The 20462-nt window shown below is 40.2% G+C and overlaps 1 protein-coding gene across 1 annotated transcript in view; it reads left to right on the plus strand.

Moving 5' to 3' along the window:
• Positions 1-20462, plus strand: part of NRG3 (neuregulin 3) — a 1217439-nt gene that overhangs the window by 892597 nt on the left and 304380 nt on the right. The window contains exon 4 of the mRNA XM_044298081.1: positions 7063-7089. Coding sequence (XP_044154016.1) covers positions 7063-7089 — 27 coding nt within the window. The remainder of the gene's footprint in view (positions 1-7062; positions 7090-20462) is intronic.

A 20462-nucleotide genomic window follows, 5' to 3' on the forward strand; every position in this document is an offset into this window, starting at 1 on the left:
TGGGTGGGAGATAATGTGAACGTGCTGGATCCACTGTCGGCCACCCAATTGACTAATGCCTGTACCTGCTCAGGCCTTACCATCCTTAGAACGGCATTGGGCCCCACCATATATCGCTGTAAATTCTGGCGGCTACTGGGACCTGAGGTAGTTGGTACACTAGGACGTGTGGATGTGGCAGAACGGCCACGTCCTCTCCCAGCACCAGAGGGTCCACTAACACCACCACGACCATGTCCACGTCCGCGTCCCTTACTAGATGTTTTTCTCATTGTTATGGTTCACCACAACAACAAATATATTATTTGGCCCAATGTATTGTATTCAAATTCAGCGGGATATAAATTTGAGGCCTAGTATTTAGGCGCTGGGTGACCGGTATGGATTTAGTGACAGAATTAGACTTGGAAATGCACAGAAGCGTGTGTGTGTGAAGTTATTCTGAATGACCCAATGTGCACCTTGAATATTATATACCCTTTTAGGGATAGATTTCAAATAGCTCTGATATAGCAGAAACCACTAAATTATGAAATTGTTAAATTGGGAATTGTATTTAAACCCAGAACAAAAAATGTGCTTTGACGGACACTAAATAACTTTCCCAGCCACAACAGGACAGCGTTAACGAGAGATTTAGCAGGATATAAATTTGAGGCCTAGTATTTAGGCGCTGGGTGACAGGTATGGGTTTAGTGACAGAATTAGACTTAGAAATACACAGTAGCGGGTGTGTGTGAAGTTATTCTGAATGACCCAATGTGCACCTTGAATATTATATACCCTTTTAGGGATAGATTTCAAATAGCTCTGATATAGCAGAAACCACTAAATTATGAAATTGCTAAATTGGGAATTGTATTTCAACCCAGAACAAAAAATGTGCTTTGACGGACACTAAATAACTTTCCCAGCCACAACAGGACAGCGTTAACGAGAGATTTAGCAGGATATAAATTTGAGGCCTAGTATTTAGGCACTGGGTGACAGGTATGGGTTTAGTGACAGAATTAGACTTGGAAATACACAGTAGCGGGTGTGTGTGAAGTTATTCTGAATGACCCAATGTGCACCTTGAATATTATATACCCTTTTAGGGATAGATTTCAAATAGCTCTGATATAGCAGAAACCACTAAATTATGAAATTGTTAAATTGGGAATTGTATTTAAACCCAGAACAAAAAATGTGCTTTGACGGACACTAAATAACTTTCCCAGCCACAACAGGACAGCGTTAACGAGAGATTTAGCAGGATATAAATTTGAGGCCTAGTATTTAGGCGCTGGGTGACAGGTATGGGTTTAGTGACAGAATTAGACTTAGAAATACACAGTAGCGGGTGTGTGTGAAGTTATTCTGAATGACCCAATGTGCACCTTGAATATTATATACCCTTTTAGGGATAGATTTCAAATAGCTCTGATATAGCAGAAACCACTAAATTATGAAATTGCTAAATTGGGAATTGTATTTCAACCCAGAACAAAAAATGTGCTTTGACGGACACTAAATAACTTTCCCAGCCACAACAGGACAGCGTTAACGAGAGATTTAGCAGGATATAAATTTGAGGCCTAGTATTTAGGCGCTGGGTGACAGGTATGGGTTTAGTGACAGAATTAGACTTGGAAATACACAGTAGCGGGTGTGTGTGAAGTTATTCTGAATGACCCAATGTGCACCTTGAATATTATATACCCTTTTAGGGATAGATTTCAAATAGCTCTGATATAGCAGAAACCACTAAATTATGAAATTGTTAAATTGGGAATTGTATTTAAACCCAGAACAAAAAATGTGCTTTGACGGACACTAAATAACTTTCCCAGCCACAACAGGACAGCGTTAACGAGAGATTTAGCAGGATATAAATTTGAGGCCTAGTATTTAGGCGCTGGGTGACAGGTATGGGTTTAGTGACAGAATTAGACTTGGAAATACACAGTAGCGGGTGTGTGTGAAGTTATTCTGAATGACCCAATGTGCACCTTGAATATTATATACCCTTTTAGGGATAGATTTCAAATAGCTCTGATATAGCAGAAACCACTAAATTATGAAATTGTTAAATTGGGAATTGTATTTAAACCCAGAACAAAAAATGTGCTTTGACGGACACTAAATAACTTTCCCAGCCACAACAGGACAGCGTTAACGAGAGATTTAACAGGATATAAATTTGAGGCCTAGTATTTAGGCGCTGGGTGACAGGTATGGGTTTAGTGACAGAATTAGACTTAGAAATACACAGTAGCGGGTGTGTGTGAAGTTATTCTGAATGACCCAATGTGCACCTTGAATATTATATACCCTTTTAGGGATAGATTTCAAATAGCTCTGATATAGCAGAAACCACTAAATTATGAAATTGTTAAATTGGGAATTGTATTTAAACCCAGAACAAAAAATGTGCTTTGACGGACACTAAATAACTTTCCCAGCCACAACAGGACAGCGTTAACGAGAGATTTAGCAGGATATAAATTTGAGGCCTAGTATTTAGGCGCTGGGTGACAGGTATGGGTTTAGTGACAGAATTAGACTTAGAAATACACAGTAGCGGGTGTGTGTGAAGTTATTCTGAATGACCCAATGTGCACCTTGAATATTATATACCCTTTTAGGGATAGATTTCAAATAGCTCTGATATAGCAGAAACCACTAAATTATGAAATTGCTAAATTGGGAATTGTATTTCAACCCAGAACAAAAAATGTGCTTTGACGGACACTAAATAACTTTCCCAGCCACAACAGGACAGCGGTAACGAGAGATTTAGCAGGATATAAATTTGAGGCCTAGTATTTAGGCGCTGGGTGACAGGTATGGGTTTAGTGACAGAATTAGACTTGGAAATACACAGTAGCGGGTGTGTGTGAAGTTATTCTGAATGACCCAATGTGCACCTTGAATATTATATACCCTTTTAGGGATAGATTTCAAATAGCTCTGATATAGCAGGAACCACTAAATTATGAAATTGCTAAATTGGGAATTGTATTTCAACCCAGAACAAAAAATGTGCTTTGACGGACACTAAATAACTTTCCCAGCCACAACAGGACAGCGGTAACGAGAGATTTAGCAGGATATAAATTTGAGGCCTAGTATTTAGGCGCTGGGTGACAGGTATGGGTTTAGTGACAGAATTAGACTTGGAAATACACAGTAGCGGGTGTGTGTGAAGTTATTCTGAATGACCCAATGTGCACCTTGAATATTATATACCCTTTTAGGGATAGATTTCAAATAGCTCTGATATAGCAGGAACCACTAAATTATGAAATTGCTAAATTGGGAATTGTACTTCAACCCAGAACAAAAAATGTGCTTTGACGGACACTAAATAACTTTCCCAGCCACAACAGGACAGCGGTAACGAGAGATTTAGCGGGATATAAATTTGAGGCCTAGTATTTAGGCGCTGGGTGACCGGTATGGATTTAGTGACAGAATTAGACTGGGATATGGCCAAAAAATAACCACACTATTGCTGGTTAAATGCACTTGGTGACGGGCGCAGCTTGCCCCTGATTTAGTATATGGCCAAAAAATGAACAGACTATTGCTGGTTAAATGCACTTGGTGTCACAGCTTGACGCACCACACTACTGAGGGTTAAATGCACTTGGTGACGGGCGCAGCTTGCCCCTGATGTAGTATATGGCCAAAAAATGAACAGACTATTGCTGGTTAAATGCACTTGGTGTGACAGCTTCACCCTGATGTAGGCTTTAGCCAAAAAACAACCACACCATTGAGGGTTAAATGCACTTGGTGACAGGCGCAGCTTGCCCCTGATTTAGTATATGGCCAAAAAAATGAACAGACTATTGCTGGTTAAATGCACTTGGTGTGACAGCTTCACCCTGATGTAGGCTTTAGCCAAAAAACAACCACACCATTGAGGGTTAAATGCACTTGGTCGCAGCTTGGATGCACTTGGTCGCAGCACCGCACAAGACACAAAATGGCCGCCGATCACCCCAGAAAAAAGTGACTGACAAACGGTCTGGGCAGCCTAAAAACAGTGAGTGAGCATTTGAATTTCAGCAGCTCAATGATGCACAGCTGCAGATCGATCGATTAATCAAGTGAAGTCCTTTGGAGGAGTTAATCTGCCTAATCTCGCCCTACTGTCGCATCCGCAACCTCTCCCTACGCTAATCAGAGCAGAGTGACGGGCGGCGCTATGTGACTCCAGCTTAAATAGAGGCTGGGTCACATGGTGCTCTGGCCAATCACAGCCATGCCAATAGTAGGCATGGCTGTGACGGCCTCTTGGGGCAAGTAGTATGACGCTTGTTGATTGGCTGCTTTGCAGCCTTTCAAAAAGCGCCAAGAAAGCGTCACAAAAGCGCCAAGAAAGCGACGAACACCGAACCCGAACCCGGACTTTTACGAAAATGTCCGGGTTCGGGTCCGTGTCACGGACACCCCAAAATTCGGTACGAACCCGAACTATACAGTTCGAGTTCGCTCATCCCTAGTCATAATGCATGAAGGGACGTATAGAGTAGCAGGCCCGCTTCATACGTGGAACCTGTCCGCACTGACAGGGATCATCAGTTAACTCCTCCTGATCGTGGCACCTGTGAGTGAAGGCAGGGTATGCAACTTCATTTGCCTTCCGATCGGAACCCCAGCAATGAAATTGTGGGGCTCCAATTGGTTACCATGGCAGCCTGGACACTGCTGAAGTGATTCAGACCTGTCATGACCTGTTACTCTCTCAGAATGGAGAGAGTAACAATCCTATTTACGCCATAACGGAAAAAAAAGGCCAAAAGGAGTCCTGTCGACAGAACTTTTTTTTTTTCTTCATGGATAAAAGGGTTCTGTTTGCATTCCATCCTAAAATTCCATTATATTCTGTTATAACTCTGTTATAACGGAGTCATATAATGGCATTTATAATGCGAATGCGAACCCGCCCTAAAGGATTTGAAAAACAGGACTGTTTTTATTTTCCTTTAAACCCTGTCATACTTGTTTCTTGAATGAGTCTAGTACTGTAGCTCAGTCTCACTGACGTGAAAAGGGATGAGCAGCATTACCAGACAAAGCCACATATTTTTCTGTTCCTAGAAAACCTCTTTAACAAATTGCTATTTTTTGATCGTGTTGAGTAAAATATTGCTGACAGAGAGCCTTCTATTTTATACTATGTATAGGAAAGCAAATGCAATGACATGATGTACACATGTGAATTTCATATTTGTATGTTGTTTACACAGTGCTAAATGAATATTATAATGTATTAAGTATGAGCAAATTCTCTTATCTGAGCCAAATATTGCAGGTGCTCGAGTATAATTTAATACAATGAAAGTCAATGGGAGACCCGAGCATCAAACCAGGCACCCCCTGCTCTGAAGAAGAGTGGGTGTCTGGTTTACAAAAAAAGGCTAGAAATTGATGGAAACCCAATCAAAATGATTTGGAAACTTCATTAAGAGGATGGCTGGATGTGTCTTGGACTCCTATTAGCTACGACATACAATAGACAACTACACAAAGGCTATATGCCAATCCATGAGGCAGATGACAGGCTTAGTCAGCATGCACTATGAGACATTCTCACACCAGCGCTCAGTAAGCCTCAAAGTTACTTCAGATCATCACAAGCAACTTAAGCAAAGAGGAATCATGACTTTAGATGGAAACAATTATGAATATTCTAAAAAACTAATATATAGCACTATATAGAATATATAATTTTTTGGGAATATTCATCTTTTTTTATTCCAATCTGTACAGTTGTTCCACTTCGGCATACTGATTCCCGACAAGCCTCCCAGTCACCATGGGAATAGCTGGGGTTTAGAATATGCCATCGGATCAGAGTTTTCACGATCTCACTGAGAAGTGGAACAACTCTACAGATTGAAAAAAAAAGATGATTATTCTGAAATGAAAAAACTAATATATTTGATATAATGCTATATATTTGTTTTTTAGAATATTCATAATTTTTTCCATCTAAAGTCATGGTTCCTCCCTGCTTAAGTTGCTTGTGGGCCAATGACTCATTGGCCCACAAGCAAGACGCAGGGGGGAATCATGTGTTCAGATGGGAAAAAATTATGAATATTCGCTATACCGAATATACAACACTATATAAAAAATATTCACATATTCTCAAAGTTGTGATATTCGAGATAAAAATTTTCTATTTGAATATTCGCGCTCAACACTAATTGTCATAAGGCTATGAAACCAATAGATGGCGCTGTTCATGAGTCATAAACAGCGCCATCTATTGATTACATAGTCTTATGACAATACTATAACTCTTGTCATAAGACTATGAAACTAATAGATGGCACTGTTCATGAGTAGTGTAGATCGCAAATTTTCTATGCAAATGGTTTTGCAGCTGAAAAACAAGGCGGATTCTGCTCATTTTCATGTCTTTCCCATATGCCCATGTTTATGCAAATGAGTTTTTACATGACAAGACTGTATAGAAAGGTTATTTAATATTATGTTAGGACAATCAGAAAACTTTGTCTCCCTAATGATATTGATCTAGGTGCACAGGTCCAACCAAGCCAGATCTGAAGTAACTTTGAGGCCTACTGTCTCTCAGTCAGATGAGAGCTGGTTTGGAATGTCTCAAGGCTGCTATAGTAAGGTATGCTGACTAAGACTGTCATCAGTCTCATGGATAGATTGATGGCTTGCATATACCTGGCTTTTGGCATATAGCCTGTGTGTGGTTGTCTATTGTATGTTGTAGATAATAGGAGTCCAAGACACATCCAGCTATCCTCTTAATGCTGTCTACAAACCATTTTGTTTCCATCAATTTCTAACCTTTTTTTTTGTGAATCAGACACTCTCTTCATTTCCGAGCAGGTGGTGCATGGGGTTCTCCCATTGACTTCCATTGTGCTTGGTAGAACACATAAGCATACCGATGTGTTTGGCCAGAGCAGACAAGACTTTGGTGCTCGATCCACACTAGTTTTGATCTTTTTATATTTTATTTTTTTATTAACAGATTTATTATATTGATGTTGTCTTATCTTTTTTTGCATGCTCTTCCTGGTGCAGCAGACCATTTAGGAATAGAATTTATGGGTGAGTTATTTTTAATTGTTTCTTGAATTTTTTATGTAAAGCTGTATTACACAAGTGTAATGACAATAATACAAGTGGAATAAAGCTAAATATTTTCTCCTTTAACCTCTTTTGACTAGGGCAATCAAGCAAAAACATGGCAATAAGGAATATATTCAAAATGTTAGGCTTATGTTAAAAGCAGGACCACCATTTAGATGAATAAGCCAAATAAATCTAGGGCTCCCAAAAACTCTGTCTCATATTTGGTGAATATCTGAGAGTATGGGTTTAGGGGGCATAATAGCATAATGCAGTGTAAAGATTATGTATTACCTTTTTTTGTACATTGCTTTTTTGGAAGATACACAAGAGGGACTATTATGATCTCTATTAAACATTTCAGGGTTCCTATGGAAAGAGATAGCATATTAATAGAGCCATTTATATTAACTGGTCTCTTGTTAGCACTATACAGTGGAGTCTATTCAGATACAATTAATGCACAGTCAAAGACACTTAGGTGGAAGAAAACCAACAAGGCTACTTCAAGTCCTTTGTGTATCTTAGCCTGGTCCCCTGACTACTGAACCATCTGTATTGCCCCAATGGTGGTCCTAGTTATCAAAATCAAAATGAAACAGTTGAGCTACTGTATGTCCTCTTTTGAGTCAATGCTGCTTGGTTTTATAAGGATAAAATGATTTGTAATGTCATTCAGTGTCAAGTACATTGTATGCTATGCATGCCCTAAGTATATTGAAATTAATATGTATCAACATTTATGACCAGAGAGAGTGGTAAAGATAATTAGCTTATACAGTATATATATTTTATTCTATGCTGTATATCCTGAACTTGTACAATAAATACTGGAAATAATAGTATTCCTAAAATTCAAATCGGTAACCTGCGCCATATTGTTGTGTCTTGTGAGCTGTAGTTTAGTAAAGATTGTAGCTACAGATATGTAGCCAACATTATTTTGACTGGCTTAAAACACTAATACAACTAAATCAGATTCACATTACAGTACTACAACAAATCTCATTAAAGTAATCACGCTGTCATGTCTGCAGTCAAGATATAGCTGGCTATATCTGCAATTAGAATTATTCGTGGAAACTGTAGGAACACCACCTGAATGAAAGAAGAAGCCATGTGTGTTTTATTGTGTGGTCTGAACTCTATTATGTGTGTGTATAAATTTTGTAAGGTGGCAGCAGGTAAAGTGTTAAATGGCGTATATATTCAACCTAGGTTTCTCACCTACACATGGTGAGGGGCTCCGTTCCTAGCCCTGGAACAATTTAATCTGCAGCCACTTGATTAATGCAGCTGGGCTGAGGCTTACTTAAAGACCCAGACTGCATTATGTGGGAGAGAGCCACACGGGGTAGTTGCTCTGTGTGAGCGGAAGATACAGGTTGATGCTACTCTGTTATATTTGGGACAGTTAAGTTATTGTCTAGTTAGTGCTCGGAGGAGGAGGAGTTTCTTTATGTTATGTTTTCTTTTTGAGCCGTGCATCCTGTACATGTGCTGCCCGTTTACGCTAACAATAAATGCCGGAAAGGGCTTTGAAACCTTAAAGTCTGTCTAGGTCTCTATAGCACTAAATATAAATAAAAAAATTAAAAATTTAAATAAATATATATATATTAGCAGAAGGACCCGGCTTCGGACAGGTATAATTTCATCTATTTCATTTAAAGTTTGTGTGTGTCATTAAAAGATATTGACAATATCCCACATAACTGTAGCCTCTACAACACTCTACCCCTTTAAGAGTGAACTCCACAGTCCTCCACTGCTTAACACTGACCCCTCCATAGTGCCCCGCTACTTTAAACTAGAACCTCCACAGCAGCCCATTTCCTTTCACAGTGAGTTTCACAGCACCCCAATCCCTTGACAGTGACCTCCTCAGGAGCCCGCCCCCTTAACAGTGACCTCCACAGTACCTCACTGCCTTAACAGTGACCTCAAAGTACCCTGCTCCCTTAACATTGACCTCCACAGCAGTTGCCCCTTTAATAGTAACCCCTGCCCCCTTAACAGTGACCTCCACAATGCCCACCCCTTTAACAGTGACCTCCACAGCCCCCTGCCCCTTTAATGCTAGGGCTACACTGCAACATGTGACATGCTGAGACTGCAACACAATAGTTGCTAAAAATATATTGTATTTTGAAGATCAGATCACGTTTTATGACCAATTTGTCCAGAAATCCATATAATTCCAAAGGGTTCACATAGTTTTTCTTGCAACTGTATATATATCAGATTTTTCACCCTAAAAGACACTTTTTTCTCCAAAAAGTGTGTGTGTGTGTGGTGGTGGTGGTGGTGGGTGGGGGGGGGGGGGGTTGTGGCAGGTGGCAGTACGTTATATAGCATGAATTTAATGACTGAAGCCATTATGGAAGTGCTTATTACTATAGTAGGATTGGGGGGGAGCAGTGAATGCAGCGCATCCCTTGTGCTGGCTCTATGCTCACTGTTCCCCTGTCTTCTTCTGCCGATGCTGCATGCTGTGCCATTGTGACACCATGCTGTGCGACATCAGGTCACAACATCATGCGGAAAAAAGAACACTAGGCCTCAGGAATGGCAGCGGCGGCTGGAACAGGAGAGGTAAGTTGATTTATTTTCTGTATGATCTGAGGTCTGGTTGGGGGTCTGAACTGGAGGCTAATTAACATTTGGGATCTGATCTGAGGTCTCATTGGGGTCTGAGCTAATTAACGATAACATCATTGGCATCTCAAAAAAAAGTTGGAACAGGGCCATGTCTACCATTGTGTAGCATCCTCTTCTTTCAACAATAGTCTGTAAACTGTATGGTAAGTGAAAAGACCAATTGGAGTTTTGGGAGAAGAATGTTGCCCCATTCTTGTCTCATGTAGTATTCTAGCTGCAAAACAGTCCTGGGTCTTCTTTGCCAGATATTTTTGTTCCAAGATGCACCAAATATTTTCTGCTGATAAAAGGCCTGGACTGCAGGCAGGCCCAGTTCAGTACCCAGACTTTGCGAACCTATGGTGTGATTGATTCAATATGTGGTTTAGTATCGTCTTGCTGAAATATACAAGGTCTTCCCTGAAAAAAACGTTGTCTGGATAGGAGTATATGTTGTCATAAAACCTCTATATATTGTTCAGCATTGATTACAGATGTGTAAGCTGTCCATGCCATTGGCACTAATACTATCACAGATGCAGGATTTTGAACTGGGCACTGATAATAAGCTGGACAGTTTCCAAAATATATTACAAAATCTGATTCCTCATCTGACCACAGAACAGGTTTGCATTTTGCCTCAGTCTATTTTAAATTGTTTTTTGCCCAGAGAAGACACCTGTGTTTCTGGATCATGTTGACATATGTCTTCTTATTTGCATGACACAGCTTTACCTTGCATTTGTGGGCTGCACAGCACAAACTGTCTTCATAGATAGTGATTTCTAGAAATGTTCATGAGCCCATGCAGTGATTTCCAGTACATAATCCTGTCTATTTTTAATACAGTGCCATCTGAGGGCCCATAGATCATAATCATGCGTTATTGACTGTTGACCTTGTTCCTTACACACATGGATTTATCCAGATTCTCTGAATCTTTTAATGATCTTATGTAATGAAGATGGTGGGATATTCAAAGTCTTCACAATTTTATGTTTAGCAATATTTTTTCTGAAATTGTTCAACAATTTTTAGACATAGTTGTTTGCAGATTGGTGAAGATTTAATACATTATGTATTAAAATGGTGTTTGCTAAAATGCCTGTTTCTCCCATGCTTATGCTAAGTAAAATTCAAGGATTGATCTGGCTTTTGTAACATAAAAAAAAATCTTGGATTTAAACCATTTAAAATACACAATAAGATAAAAAGAATGTCTCCACTAGAGCAGCTTTTTCCTGCCAAGTAGACTATAAAAATCATTTTTTAGATTTTAAGATTTAAATCAAACAAATTGAAGTAAAATGTTTTTCAGCAGGGTATGAAAGGTTTACATAATATTAAATAATAGCTTCCAATACAAAGACTCTTCAGAGCAAAGCGGAGTGTGGCTGATATACTAAAGCTAAAAACCATGCTAAACATACATTGTGTGTATTGAAAGCAATAATTCATGAAGTGTTGAGCGAATTGATCCAGACAAAGTGGAATTTGGTCCAAATTTCAGAGAAAATTCTATTAGCTGCAAAGCCAAATTTCCTTGTGCTTTGTTTTCCCTGAATCGAAGTAAAAAAAAATTCAATCATACTTACCTCATCTGTTTGAGTGCAAACAGCCAGCCACCACCATCTTCTTGAAGATCTTGCACGAAATCCTGTGCGCGGTGACATCACAGGCCGCACAAGATTTTGCGCTAGATCTTCAATCAATGGTGGTGGCCGGTTCTTCACGATCAAATGGATAAGGATAAGTATGATTTTATAGTTTTATTTTTTAACTTTACACTGTATTATTGCTGTCAGATGCAGCGATCAGCTTTGAATGCTTCATCTGAGGGGTACAATCACGGGGAGCAGCGAAATCACCACTCCCTGTTATTGCACCCACTACTTACAAAGAAATGCGCTTCATGACAAAGTAATTCATCACAAAGTAATTTTTTTTGTAACATTCAGAGAAGCAGCCGGATACTTCATATAATTTATTTGATTGTGTTATACATTTATGATTGGATTCTTTGTCATTAATGTATATCAAATAGATTGATGTATATTATTGATATGACATGTGGATTTATGTTTATGCTCCTATATTATGATGGTAGACGTCATATGTGTTATGAGTCCTCTAATAATTTGCACACTACACAGCTAAGAGTTCTGTGCCTTTATTATGGTCATCAGTTGTCTACAGTAGAATGGATTTCAGCACTAGCAATGTGCACAGCTCCGAATTGTCTATTCATACTGCAAACTCAGATCCATATCTTACTTTTTTCTGATGTAGTATACCTAATTGTGTCATTTATATGCTTCTCTGGTGAAGTCTGATAGCAGAAATGACATTGGGTCATATTTATATGGCCATATATATATATATTTTTTTTTTTTATTGGTCTCTCCACTAAGCTCTTAACTCTCTCCTATCATGGTTTTTGTATATCACAGATAGGAGAAGTTCCCACACTTTGATTTAAATGGATGGGTAACACTCCCATGTGTTAGGACAGCTGCCTATGGCCGCTACTGTCCTGCTCTCCCCTGTAGGTGCGGACACCACACAACTCACCATGCTGCTGCCCAGTATACTCACCTCCTGCCTCTAAAAGGGCCAATACATGCACTTCAAAATCCTTTCCCAGCCACTGGCTAACTGCCCCTGGGTAATTAACACAATCTCTCCATGCACAGGGTGCCTATGGTTCCTGGTGACCAGCAAATGTGTTTAAGTCTAGTGCTTAAGTCTCTCCTGTGTTTTTACTCCATTTGTTCCTATTTGCGTTCTAGTCCTGAACCTGCCATTCTTATGTGTTCCTATACTTTCAGTTCCAGTTTCTGTTCTGTTTAAATTAACCATGTTCATCTATCCTGTTTGTATTTGTCAAGTGCCCTGACTGTGTCTTCACTACCACCTTGCCTGCTGGTAAAACAAATACATTGAGAATTCTAAAAAGAAATACAAACAATAAAAAAAAATGTAAAAGTATCAAAAGACGGAGAGCCAAAAATAAAATAACTTGATGGCAAACAGATTAATATAAACAAACTTTTTCTATTTTATGTTATGTCATTTTACATCCTAAATCTTATTTCTAAAATGCATTAATAGCTTATTTGACACCCTTTATGATCATCTGAATCTGAATTGGCTCTTTTACTTTGCTTTTAAACTACTTATTACAGCCAGTTTGACATGACAAAATTTATAAATAATAAATAAGCCTCAAAAAAGTATGCTGCTTAGTGGCGTCGCAGGTCCCAATGGTGAAGTGGGTACAGTCAACACAGGTGAAAGCGTTTCTTTTGATTGGACCGCGCTGCCTCAGAAGTCACAGGAAATCCACAATCGAAGCCAGCAAGATAATCACGGACACAGGGAAGCAAACAGGCCAGTCAAAGCCTCTCCTCCTCTCCTTTCCAAGCTTCTATGGAACACCAAAATAGCATCCAATAGTGAAGTACCATCATGCAAATTGGAGTAAAAAATGGTTTTATTATACTCACAATGTACAAGTATATACAGGCAGTATACAATGGATCAGTGGATCAATCACCCGACCCGGGTTTCGCTCAGTCGAGCTTCGTCAGGGGTATTCATCCCACCCACTCCAGGGCGGTCTTATAACGGGTCAGGTTGGTTTGCACCCGCCTACCCACTCACACATGATCCAATAAATTATACATTTAAATAATCAAGACATCAAATCACACCAATACTTGTCCAATAAAACACTGTAAAATACATAAAATAGCAAATACATAAAAGACATAAAACAGGGACATTTCAAATAGATCTATCATACATTGGTATATAACCTCCTGTAGCGATCTATGACTACTCCTTTACTATCAGTTTCAGTCATACTACTTGCTCTTTACTCCTAACCAACTCCTAACCAATCACAGACCACATTATCCTTAACCCACCCTCCTCCATTCATAAAGACAGCAACTCCCCCACATCACATGATATATCCAGGCCAGTCACAGATCAAATTAACCTTAGCCCGCCCTCCTCCATTCATAAAAACGGCAACTCCTCCATATCACATGATGTTGTCCAGCCAATTCAATTCCACAACCTTTGTCTGTTTTATTCCATTCCCTCCACGCCAGTGTGGCTTGACTTGTTCCAACCCCACAAAGAACAAACCACTTGGATCTTTTCGGTGCACCATTTTAAAGTGCATCGAAACACTATGGGTTTCCAGCCCCTTCTTGATATTCCTCACATGCTCCTGAATTCTTATTTTAAGTTCTAATCATCAAGAGAAGATAATCAAAGGGAACAAGTTTAGCTGGTGTGGGTTTTGCTTGCCATGTAAGAATCAGAAAAGGGAAGATAAAAAAATGCATATTTAATCTGAGCACTCCAATGAAAAAAGTGTGGATTTAAAGGTTAAAGGGCAAATTACTTGTGAGAATGTAGGGTGGTTTACATGTTGGAGTGCCCATGTGGACTCCAATATGTGGGACGTACCCTCAAGAAGCTTAAAATAAGAATTCAGGAGCATGTGAGGAATATCAAGAAGGGGCTGGAAACCCATAGTGTTTTGATGCACTTTAAAATGGTGCACCGAAAAGATCCAAGTAGTTTGTTCTTTGTGGGGTTGGAACAAGTCAAGCCACACTGTCGTGGAGGGGATGGAGTAAAACAGATAAATAAACAAGAGGTGGAATGGATATATAAAATGGGAATGTTACAACCAAAAGGCCTGAATGCCGAATTTGATTTAAAACCTTGTCTTACCTGAAGCGATGAAGTGTTCTCGGTTGATCTAGGACCTGTGAGTGTGGTGTTGTATCAAGCTAGGACCTTCCAGGGTTGTGGAATTGAATTGGCTGGACAACATCAAGTGATATTTTTGCCGTTTTTATGATTGGAGGAGGGCGGGCTAAGGTTAATTTCATCTGTGACTGGCCAGGAGATATCATGTGATGTGGGGGAGTTGCTGTCTTTATGAATGGAGGAGGGTGGGTTAAGGATAATGTGGTCTGTGATTGGTTAGGAGACCTATTAGAGTAAAGAGGGAGTAGTATGAATGAAACTGATAGTAAAGGAGTAGTCATAGATCTCTACAGGAGGTTATATACCGATGTATGATAGATCTATTTGAAATGTCCCTGTTTTATGTCTTTTATGTATTTGTTATTTTATATATTTTACAGTTTTTTATTGGACATGTATTTGTGTGATCTGATGTCTTGATTATTTAAATGTATAATTGATTGGCTCATGTGTGAGTGGGTAGGCGGGTGCAAACCAACCTGACCCGTTATAAGACCGCCCTGGAGTGGGTGGGATGAATACCCCTGACGAAGCTCGACTGAGCGAAACCGGGTCGGGTGATTGATCCACTGATCCATTGTATACTGCCTGTATATACTTGTACATTGTGAGTATAATAAAACCATTTTTTACTCCAATTTGCATGACGGTACTTCACTATTGGATGCAATTTTGGTGTTCCATAGAAGCTTGGAAAGCAGAGGAGGAGAGGCTTTGATTGACATGACATATGTTTTCCAGTATAATTAATTTTGATCTCTATTGTCTACACCAAGCACTTAATATAGGTTGAGAAACTATAACCTTGAAAATTTTTCCAGAAACTGAAAAAAAAAAAAAAAATTGAACACAGCATATTGTGTTATCTTATCTAAGACATATATTTGGTGTAGAATGTCAGTGGGATAGACATGAAGTTGTTTGTCCCCCAATAGCAAGAGCAAAATAAGTCCACCTACTGGTGCTGAGCCTCTTCAATCATGTAATACTTAAAAAAGGACATATAGCTTATTAATCCTCCTACCAATCACTTGCAGACTGGGACAGATTTGTTAGCAGGGGCGTAGCTATAGGGGGTGCAGAGGTAGCAGTCGCTACCGGGCCCAGGAGCCTGAGGGGCCCAAAGACCCTTGTGCCGCATGTGAAGACACTGGCATTATAGAAAGCGCATGCTGGTCAAGTTACACCTCTGGCTGGAGGGAAGGGGTTAGGTAAAAAATGTGCCATGGGGGGGACGCCGTTTCAATGTTTGCCTCAGGTAGCAGGAAGGCTAGGTGCTTCCCTGCCCCCGTCCACAGAGCACTGAGAGAAGGGGGGCCCAAGCTGAACTCTTGCACCAGGGCCCAAGAGCCTTTAGCTATGCCCCTGTTTGTTAGAACAACCTAATTTAACCCCTTTACTTCTGTCACGGTGGGGAGTCGGGGGAAACTCCCCACCAAACACCAATGGAAACTGGGATGACAACTAGGCCTGGACACAGGGAAAAGAGAGCAGGTCACTTTCAACAGCCACCCTATCCCTGGCCCTGACTCCTCACACCATATAAGCGGATGGTAGGACGACTCATACCCAGGAACCTCAGACCCTGGAATCTCTGAACAGCCCTACAGATAATGAAATTGCATAAGACAATCTGTTCCTCCAAGATACGGAAGAACAGGAGTCTCAGCCGGCCTAGATACAGGGAAAAGAGGAGACAATGAACATCTACTGGATTGTCAGGTAAGAACCAGAACAACACACTTACCTGCCACAGCCAAACAACTGGAACCAGTACATATGTACTGGAGCCCACACACCAAACAGGACACAGTACAAACACCAAACATAGGAACCAGCATACCAGTAACTGCCTGGACCCCCATGCGGACAGGATGCAAGAAGGCACCAGGCAGAGCTGCTAACTGATTTGAAGTTCCTCCTCCGGGGAACCCTTGGGTCCTCTCGCCGAAGGCACAGAAAGACAATGGAATGTCTAGCATCCATGCAGGACAGTAAACACCACAGACAGACCAGACATGGAACACCAAACTAGACATAACAACACCAACCCAGAACATAAACCCCCACCACCCATAAAGTAGAGAAAGGAAGGGAAGATGACAAAGAGGAGACATCAAGGTCCCACTAGGTCACCCTCAAGGACTGGGCAGATGGAACAACCAGGACAGAAGTATGGCTCCAGCACCAACAGAAGCTGGAGTAAAACTAACTCCAGCCTACCAGCCACAGGCAATATAAACACCAAGTATCCATCCCCCCCAGATAGTTAACCCCTCCAGCACCAGATAGAGAATGAACCCGGAGGAAGGAGCAAAACACAAACATGCTGCAAAACAACATGTTGCCCATGGCAACCAGTATGCATGGCTAACATGTCACGGTGCACAACAACCAGACCGAAACATAGCCGTGACATTTTTATTCTGTTTCTCCTTGAGTTTACATCAGCAAACTAAAAATATTTTATTAAGTACTTAGAAAATGTAGCTTTTTCTTATTGAAAAGACAATACATTTTTGAGGGCTATATGCCATGTTTTCTTATAAACCAATCATAGTCATCAGTATACACATTCACACAAATTATTCTGTGCAATTTTACTGTAATGCTAGTTCCAATATTTTATTGCATATACTCTGACACATCTATTGTGAATTCTAATCTGCTTATTTTGCATAAAAAAGGAATAGTAAAAGTATTATTATAAAACAATTTTCACTGTTAGCCTTGCATGTTCACATTTTGTTAGCTAAAATTAAATCTTAACTAATTTAATGCAACTACTTCTATGTTAAATGATAGAAATGGGTGATTCTTGACATATTGCAATCTAAAAAAAGATTACTCATCTGTATGGTCTGGACAAGGGAAGGAAAAATAGTTACATAGGGTGCCATTAAATTGGAATTACATATGAGATTTTTGTGTATTTTAAAGTCAAGACCAGAAGTGGATCCAACAGGATGGAAGCATAGAAGTATTTTCTTTGTAGTTCCTTTTAGTTTTGGATACTGTTTCTATGGCTGAGAGCACCTTCAGAAATGTTTGACATGGGCACAAACAGAGCTTGCCCCACCCCTACTTGTTTGTATTTTCCTAACCTTCCTGCAAATATGGCTGAAGCAATGGAAACATGAATGCTTTCACGGGTGGATTGGCCATAGACCTTACAGAGAAATTTCCCAGTGGGCCGATGCCCAGGTGGCCAGCCAAGCCCCCATCTCTGCCGCTGGCTGGGTACATAATAAGCTCTCAGTGGTAATTAACACTGTGAGAATCAGGTAATCATGTACCCAGCCAGTGACCACACATGCCCTCCTGAATTCAACTGCTATGGCCCACATCTCACCTCCTAAGACACTGCTCCATATCTTAATCAGAGACAACTGGAGAAGGAGTACAGATATTGGCAGCTATTTATAGTCACCACATAGAGTCAGCTTTTGAGGCTATATAATGTGCTGCACTGTGGTATATGGTTCTACAGGGAAGGTATTTTGTGTTATGGTATTACTGACCTCGCCTACTTGTATTGCTTCACCTTCTCTCAGTTTGGATCCACCTAAAACATGGAGCCATTTTTTTCCAGGGCCACTTCAATTTCCCAGTCCACCCCTGGATGTTCTTACAAGAAAAGATCAAGATAACAGACACTTTTTTTTCATTATTGGAACACTGTAGCAAGAAGGCAGTATAATGTTTGAGGAAATACATGGTCCACTTAGAAATGGGTTATTTATGTAAAGAGTCAATAAGAAGTAGAAGGGCAAGCCATATTGTTATTACATGGTATACACACATTAATCTTCACAATCTATGATTTACCAATTTGCTAAGGGGTTTACAATTGGCTTGCCATTTATTATATTTTCTTAATTCATAAACTTGAGGTTTCTTAGAGAATAATAGGCAAGTCAGTACGGCATACTAATTGTATTGCATAGACTGGCAAAGTGGGCAGATAAACTATTCTCACATCTTGATTTGTGCAATTCTAACCTTGTGCTGAGCATGAATGGCTTTAAGCAGAGAAACTGAAATGTCATATATATATATATTTTTTTTTTACAAATTTGCCCTTTTCTTTTGTGTTTAAAATGCTTTAAATAAGTTATGTAAGCTTTGTAGTACAATCATTTTATTTGCTTAGGTGGCTCAAAAGAGACCAATCCACAACAGAAAAAGATTGACTATTAAATGCATGCACATCCTCCTGTTAATGCTTCTAGCCTGGATTTCCACATCTTTTTTAATTAGGTTGTGTAATCGGAGTCAGGTAGAACAATATGTAACCTCCAGTAAATGTGTTGTGTTCTGTCTTCTGAACAGATAACAAGGTATGAAAATACATTATTTTTATCCTTTGTATTGCAGTAGGTGTCTGTTACTTTAATGCCATATTAATTCCCATTCTGTGGAGACATAGATATATTCTAAGAATATGATTTCTTTGAAGAGTAAGTAACCATTTTATTGCTTTCTGAATTGCATATTGATGTGTATATTTTAACTAATTAACTGAGATTAGAAACTATATATATATATATATATATATATATATATATAGTTTCTAATCTCAGTTAATTAGTTAAAATATACACATCCATATGCAATTCAGAAAACTCACTTATATAGTGCTGATACACTGCCTGTCCCCCCCAAAAATTTGCCACCTGGATTTAACTAAGCAAATAGTTATGAGCCTCCTATTGGATAATTACTGCATGGGCGATTATCTTTCAGTTAGTTAACCCCAACTGGTGCAATAAGTTGCTTCTCATTTATTAAACAACCATGTCGAAAGACACATCTCGTGGTCGTGGAAAAGATGTTAGTCTGTTTGAGAAGGGTCAAATCATTGGCATGCATCAAGCAGAGAAAACATCTAAGGAGATTGCAGAAACTGCTAAACTTGAGTTAAGAACTGTCCAACACAATTATTTAAAACTGGAAGGATAGTGGGGACCCATCATATTCGAGGAAGAAATGTGGCGGGAAAAAAATCCTGACTGATCGTGATCAGCGATCGCTTAAACGTTTGGTGAATTGAAATCAAAGAAGCACAGGGAGCTGCGGTCATTTAATTCACTAACCGCAGCTCCAGGGGTGTAGCTATCAAGGAAGCCACTGCTTTGGGCCCTGAGGGCAGAGGGGGCCCAGTAGCAGGGCTGCAGAATGTAGCATGGGAGCATCAACAGCATGCAGTCCGGCTGCCATTGTACCCCTTAAGCTCCTGTGCTGCGGAGCTTCAGACATGCCCCCTCTTCACTCCAGCAGAGCAGAACATTTTGCCTTACCAGCTTCAGACATGCCCCCTCTACACAGGAATGCTGCCTGAGGAGGAGAGAGACCGCAGAGCTGGAGCAGAAGTGTAAAGACAGTCTGTCAGTGAGTCTGCACTTTGCCTGTCTCTTCTCTGTGGGACAAGAGGGGGCGTTCATGGAACTCTTCAAGCTGCTGCTGGATGCTGTAGACCAGCAGCTTCATACTGTTTAGTTGTTTTACTGCCTCATTAAGCAGTTTGCCTCCATGACACCTGCCCCCATATCCTGTCCTATCCCATCCTCATGGGGCCCCTGCTGTCTCCTTTCCTCCCTCATGTATCCAAAGCTCCTGTTTCACCCTCCTATCTCCTTTTGCTGCCCTGCACAGACCTCCTGACCCCTAATTCTTGTATGAACCCCCTCATAGCCCCTTCCATCTACTTGCTGTGTCCACTTATCCTGTCCATCCAGGGCCCTGGGCCCCTGTCTCACCCATATGCCTCTCATTATTGTGGTGTGTAAACTGCATGCACCATAAGGACCTTCTAACATCACAGGGTCACTTGACTGTGCCCCCCACCCCGTACTGTGCCCCTTTATACCCTGCATTGTGCCCTGTTAAAACACCCTCTACAGTGTCCTCCTATACCCTTT

The sequence above is a fragment of the Bufo gargarizans genome, chromosome 6 (genome assembly GCF_014858855.1).
Source record: "Bufo gargarizans isolate SCDJY-AF-19 chromosome 6, ASM1485885v1, whole genome shotgun sequence".
Taxonomy (NCBI): Eukaryota; Metazoa; Chordata; class Amphibia; order Anura; family Bufonidae; genus Bufo; species Bufo gargarizans.